This window comes from Eucyclogobius newberryi, unplaced genomic scaffold (assembly GCF_026437365.1).
Source record: "Eucyclogobius newberryi isolate DKJ021-1_F unplaced genomic scaffold, fEucNew1.0.hap1 SCAF_9, whole genome shotgun sequence".
NCBI classification, from domain to species: domain Eukaryota; kingdom Metazoa; phylum Chordata; class Actinopteri; order Gobiiformes; family Gobiidae; genus Eucyclogobius; species Eucyclogobius newberryi.
This window is the reverse complement of record NW_027316532.1, coordinates 36544251-36551322: the sequence shown is the minus strand read 5'-3', so window position 1 is coordinate 36551322 and position 7072 is coordinate 36544251. Positions and strand designations below refer to the sequence as shown.

General features: G+C 42.9%; 1 protein-coding gene across 6 annotated transcripts in view; it reads right to left on the bottom strand.

Annotated features, from left to right (window-relative positions):
- Window positions 1-739: 739 nt before the first annotated feature.
- Window positions 740-7072, bottom strand: part of dab1a (DAB adaptor protein 1a) — a 283501-nt gene continuing 277168 nt past the window's right edge. For all 6 annotated transcript variants that reach the window (XM_072439262.1, XM_072439263.1, XM_072439266.1 and 3 more), the window contains one exon: window positions 740-2406. Coding sequence is in view for 2 of the 6 variants with exons in the window: in XM_072439266.1 (XP_072295367.1) it covers window positions 2359-2406 (48 nt within the window). In the remaining 4 variants the exon portion in view is untranslated. The remainder of the gene's footprint in view (window positions 2407-7072) is intronic.

Below are 7072 nucleotides of genomic sequence, written 5' to 3'. Positions count from 1 at the left end.
CCTGAGGGGCTCCACGGGCCCTCTGCAGCTCCTCTGTCCTCTGCAGGGACTAACACTGGGTCCAACACTCAGATTTCAACATTTTCAAGAGTTGATTTTCAGAAACATTTACTTTCACTGAACCTAAAGTAACCTTCGTCTTGTCATACAGTCAAATTACAGACAAAAACACATGTCATCGTTTGGACAATGCACTGACTGTACTGTAGTCTCCTGACAGTGAGCTGCAGGAGAAGCAGCCCCAAAGGGAACTGCTGACAATGAGCATTGTGGATTAGGCAGTAACTAGGACACCATAAGAGAAAGACAAAATCCTTTTCCAGTGCTTAGCGTCATAAAAATAACCCTCGTGTCGCAGCTTAGAGAATAAAAGTGAAGCCTGGCACACATTGGTTCAGACGTGTGCTGTGACCCTGGGCTGGGTCACTGTTCCCCGTTTGTCCTCAACAGCATGAAATGAACCGTGTATTAACCTTGCTTTAAGCTTTTGGCTTCTTAAACAGTGCTGAAATAGAGGAACAGAAGGAAAGCTGAACGTTTTGTGGTAGCAGGTTGGTAATAAACCTACGACAGCTTGAATTAGAGTCCGCCAAAGTGACAGGGCCATTAAAATCATGTTAAATTACAACTAAATGCAGTGGGCTTGTTCCTTCAGCCTGTGAACAAACGCAGGAGGAGGTCACCTCTGCTACACACAGACCATTCACTCTCACACACACAAAACACTTTGACCAGCAACTCATTGAGATGTGTTTATTTGTAACAGTAATACATGGTGGCATAATCAACTGAACCAAAATCATCTATAAACCCACTGTAGAATGTCATAGTCATAAAGATAAAAATAAGGTGTCAATTTTACATTAAGAAACTGTTAGCTGAGGTAAAGTTAAAATAGGTCTAGAAATGTTATGTACTCAAACAGCAATGGTTCCCTTTTTATTTATTCTTTGCTCTTGTCTCCTGAATGTCATGTGTTTCCTCTCCAGGACAGGGACTCTGGCCATAAAATAGGGAGCGACTGGCATCACAGTTTGGAGCTGTAGCAGAGGAGCTGCAGCCGTCACTGACAGCAGCAGTTTGGCACCTGACTCACAGACAAATGGGCCAATCGGAGTGTGGAGCATAACAGGAAACAAAACTTTTCACACAGAAAGTACAAGATGGGGTAAATGTGTAACTTAATATTAAGGTTTATTGGTTTAGAAGACAAAAGAGATGCAATGTTTGGAGCTGGAAGCAGGATTAGCTGTGACAGACTACATTCTAAATTACTGCAATAAACAAACATAGTGTGACCCTGAAAGGAAAACATATGTTGGTATTGCTTGGGTAAAGATAAGAGTTTGCATAACTGAAGCCTTCCTATTTTATGGCACAGAAGTCCAATGGACAGAATATTATTATTTACAAAATGAGTTTGGCAAACCAACTATCAGATGCCTTAAAGCCATGTAGACTCTATAAGTCCAATAGAGCTGACCCCAGCGGCTTGATTGACTTATAAAATAAAAATTCCCTTTTTTCATTTTTTAAATCAGTATTGTACAAAAGCTAGAGAGAATGAAGAGTTCAATCACAGAATCTGTCTCTGGCCTCTTCCCTCTCGGGTCTGTTCTGCAGTTCGTCTTCAGCCTTCAGTCTGTTCTAATAGAGACGTTTGGCCGATCACGCGTGTGTGTTTTGGGTGATGCTTTGTGTGTACTGCATGTGTGTGAGGAGCTCCCAGAGAGTCTGTTTCTGCATAGAGATCCAGCAGACACTCACAAGGATGGGTGGTGGTGGTGGTGGTGGTGGGGGGAACGCCCAAAAGCGACCGACCGATCAGAAGTAGCGATCCCGGCATGTCTTGTCCCAGCACAGATTCTCAAAAGAAAAGATGATCTCTCTAATCCTTGTAAGCGTGCATGTACTTGTACTGTAAGTTTTTTTTTGAGACAGAGGGGAGGCACTGCTTGATTGGGTGGCCCCCTCCCTGGCAGGACAGTCCCAGGGCCAGAGGGGCGAGTGGAGGAGCAGGTGCAGGACGGCAGGAGCATACGGAAAAACAGGGGCGGGGTCCAGGGTATGTGTAAGGCTGGCTCTGAGGGGCCACGGGGAGACGAGAGGAGGAGGCGGAGGAGGAGGAGACGACACGGCGCGCGGTGATGGAGACTTGTCCCGTGTCCCGGAGCGAGCGAGCTGGACGGGACGGCGGCTGAGGAGGACGGTGAGAGGGCTGTGGGGCGTGGTTGGCTCCTCCTGGGACGTTGTTGGCAGGAGGAGACGATGAAGAGGAGTGACACATTCGTACAGTGATGAGTGAGGGCTCTGCTCCTGCCACACTGCTGCTGGTCGGGTGCATCTTCCTGTGGGTCACTATTTCTTCCCTTTGTTGATCTTGGCGTAGAGAGGGTCCTTTCCCTTCTGGACACAAAACCAACAGGAAAGAGATGCAAGTTTTATCCCTCTTTTCGTTAGTTGAAGTTTTGAATATGTGGCTAATCATTTGTTGAAGTCAAGATCACATAAAATTAGAAACAAACTACATAAACTACGATCCTTTGCTCCATTGCAGTCCACATCATCATTGACTGTCTCCACAATAGGCTTAAAGGGGCACTATGTAACTTTTCTGGTTGAGGGTCTTTGTCTCCACAGCATCAAATGTATCTTTCTCCATGGATTTGAGCAGGTGATACAATCGTACAAGTTACAGGTCAGATCTGTGGAAAAGTGGCCCCACCCACGTCAAGAATGCATGTATGCATGTATAAAAAATTGTATATTATTCATTCATTTTTTGCTATAAATGATAAGTGATACATTCAAAGCCAGGAAAAGCATTAACCCCCCCACCAGAAAAGTGACATAGTACACCTTTAATATAGTATGTACGGTATGAGGCAGTGTACAAGGCAATGATAGGACACCTGCAACATTTGGCTATACATATTTCAATCATTTAAACGAGCTGGCTTATTTGATTCATTTGCAATCGGACGTTTACGTGTCACGGAACATGAATGCACTTGTACAAACAAACGTGAGGTGCTGCTTATGTTGCAACGAAACTCGACTAATCCAACTGGACCGAGCAGCTTGTTTCAGCATTACAAGCCCAGACTAGTACCAGCTCCAACTGTGAGAACGTGTTCATCTGGTCCACAAGGGGGCAGAAGTGCACCGCTCGGACCACTGCTAATCACTTGTGTTCTGAGCTCATTTAACTCCCAGCCTTCATCCTTGAAGCCTGAAGAAAGAAAGGGGCAGTTATAAGTTGCCATTGTTCCAGCCCCTCCCACTCCAGGCTTCCTCCGGGGCCCGAATGAATCAGAGGAATAAACTAGTCTTGAAAGACCAGTTCTGAGTCATAGCCAGCGTCTCTCTCCATCAGAGACAAACAGAGGATGATGGAGCACCCCACAGCGGGGCCAGTTATTATCATACACATAATTACACCAGCCACTCCATCTCTCATGCAGACAGCCTGATTAAAGGCTTTTGACTGTTATGGTATATTTGGGACAGATCCTCGTGGAAAGCCCGACGGACGTTTTTACTATAAGAGATTTCCATCCTTGAGATTGCGGCGCGGAAGGGTGATCTCTAAAAACACAACTCAAAGAGGATGCTTTTGATACGTTCCCACGTCTTGTAAAGCTTTGGTCAGCTCTGTCGTGTTGTAAAATGCTCCATCAATTAACTTTGATTGATTTGATAGATTTGAACAACTTCTACACAAATATAACTTGGAATTGAGTTGTACAAATGGATATACAACATATACAAACCAGTTCTCATACGAACAGCGTGTGGTTTTGTGGGTCATTTGATTGAGATTCGCTGATATTTGCACTTTTTAACTTTAATTCTCCTGCACAGGCCAATATATTGTGTTAGAACAACACATAAGGCTTTATTTTAACACACAAAGGGAACTGCACACAATGTGCCTCCTCTGCTCTCTTACACGATTGTGGTGAGTTTTGTTGAGCATTTAAAAACACATCAAATGAAAAATATGAATAAGAAATTCCCTTTATGTTGAAAATCTCCTTCCTGTTTTGCTCCTCTGCTGCGGGTGCACTAAGAGGGCACCAACTGGGGTTAAACCTGGAGGGAGAGTGTTTAGCAGCGGTGGCTCTGGGCTCTGAAGTACGGGGCTGTGAGAGTGGGGCCAGACAGTCAGCAGAACAAGCTGCCAGAGAAACTGAGACAAAAAGGCAGAGACGCAGCGTGACAGGCCGGCGCACACACACAGCACACTGCAGCCTGCCCGTGTCACCCCGCATCAACTGTGCCGCGCTGCCAGCCCGAGAGCGCTTCAGCTCCATCAAACTCAAAACCCTGGAAAACACAGTCCAGAGACGAGCCGGTGAAGAGACAGGTGAAGGACTGAAATGTCTGTGGACACGAGGGTGAGCTGTGGATGGAGAGTCGGCCTGGAGAGACTTACTCAACCCAGCACTCTGGATTTACTGAGTCCACCCAAAAAACACAGTGTATTTTTGTCTTCATTTCATTGGATTACGACTGGTATTAAAGGGGACATGTTGTACAAAAGTCCCCTTTAATGAGCTTTTAACCTAGTCACGGTCTTATTTAGATTGATTCATGCATGTTTGAGTGATCCTGTTTGTCCAGCAGTGCTCAGAAAATTCTTGTTTCCACCTACCCCCTATCCCCGCCCGCATTCCCTGTACGTAGTTGTAAGTATTTGAAAATGAAGACTGAGGGTGATACATGGGAGGGTCTAAAATGTTAGGTAGCTTCTTTTCTTTGCGGTTGCCAATGAACAAAATGTAAAATGATGATCTTCTTATGGTATAGTTTAATACTAAAAAAATAAAAACTAAACCAGGAATAAATAAGCAATCTTAAACCCATCCTATATGTGAGCAATTCAATAGAAAGTGATGTCAAATTTAGGACAAAACAAGGACACGCTATAGGTCTTGTTTTTGTTCATTATGAATTAAATGTAAATGTAGGTATTATAAAGTGCTATCAAACACCTTTATTGTGCGACTAAATGAGGACTTAACATAGTCCAAAATATGTAGATCATATGAAAACAATGGTCTCATTTCACGAGTAACACAAGCTGACATCTGCGCACCACAGTTTGAGAAGCCGCTCGCCTGTAGAAGTGTCAGATTGAGAAGCACGCACACTTTGTCAGAGCTGCAGCGCGTCCTTGGCTGCAGTGAGAGCACAGGTGTCCCCAGCATGGATCACAGGTGCACTTGTCCTGGGAGTAACCAGCCTAATCTACAGGGTTTGTGTGTGCGTACTTGGGACCGTGTCTGGAATGGATGCGATTGAGCAGGTAAACACCATATGGGAGCAGCGGCACTGGGCCGCGACCAAAGAGAAAAGCAAAGGTATAAACTCAAAGCTATTGGTCAGATTCTGCACACAGCAATTTACAGTCCATCCCGCCCCATTCAGGGCCCACGTGCACCTGCCGCCTCAGAGCCGGAGCTCAGGGGGGGTTTAGGAGGGGAAAAAGGGGGACATTGCCAAGCCAATACTGCAGAAGGCGTCTTGAGCTTTGAATTATGCCAATTATGTAGGTAGGCTCGTTAATCTTGGCACCCCTGTATTAGCTGATGAAAACAAAACCCTTCCACTTCTCTGGCCTCAGCAGCTATTATTAGGGCCTCAGTCGGGATTATTGTGAGTGGGTGAACAGGAAGAATAGTCTTTGACACTTGTTAAGCTTCTCTGGAATGTCAGTTTCATGACATTTTGTGATGTTTGTCAAGTTTTAAGTCGTCAAAATAAAGAGTCAAACACATGTAAAATCTATGGATTTAGAAACATATTATGACCCAAGTGTTTGTGGTGATGACATTTTGATTTTGAAACTGAACGGCAAAACTGGAAAGTTAGTATTTAAAAATCAATACAACTTGTTTCTTTTGGTACATCACTAGTATTAGATGCATTAAATTCTAAGCAACAGAACAGAAAGAACAGCTTTAAAATGCTTTCTTCAGGTCTCTCAAAACACCATATAGTGACACACATGGCTCTTCTTTACACGTTTGCCATTTATAAAATGTGTTATGATAACTAAATATATTCATGTATAAGAAACAAGTTGGGTTATGCAGCTTTAAGACGACAGAAATATAAAATACCACGTTAAATAAACTGAGGTGGGTAGTAACTGTACTTTTGAGTTGTTTTCTGACACTTTTTCTTCTACAAGAGTAATATTTAAGTTACTCTTTGCACTGTTTATAATTCTATATTGACAAAAGCTTTATGTGAACAACAGTAAATAAAAAGGTTCTGCTATGATACGTTTTGTATTTGTTGCGTCTTCTTTACTTTTGAAATATCAGAACTGTTTTGTCTGATTATGTAAACTCATAAATCATAATCTTTAAACACATTTTATGTTCAAACTGTTACTGAAGTACTTTGTCCTTCTATTTTAGTCATGATCACATTTTATTTCTACTTGAGTCAAATTCTTAAGAAGTAACATAACTCAGCTCTGCAAATAAACATGAACAAAACTGAAGTCAACAAAGTCATGTGAACATACAGTACCTCAGTGTAGTTTATTATAAAGCGCTAACATTCTATAAAGAAAATGATCTTTTTCAGATCATTGCATGTCATCATCGTTCCTTGTCCCATCAGTGCCAGGGACAAAACTATTGCCTCTCAGTGAAAATGTAGTTATTTCAAACCATTGTACACAATATTTAACATTGTTTGTTTTCATAACTATACAGCAATAACACATAAATTACATGTATTTATATCCAAAATCAAGGCTCAATCCCAGAAGTCCTTGTGTTCGGTGAAGCAGGCTCTGATTGGCTGTCACACACAACTACCTGTACCTCTGACATGAGCGCTATTTTAGGGAGCAGGGTGTGATATGGGAATAACCAAAACACAGTATGAGGACATATTGTACTATGGAGAACTATAACACTCCACAGAACTTATACGGGCACAAATGGAACAACATCACCACTCAAACACATGCCGGAGCTGAGAGAAATGGGAAGGAAAATGTACAAAAATGCAAGAAAAGACAGAGAAACTACAAAAGGATCTCATGCAC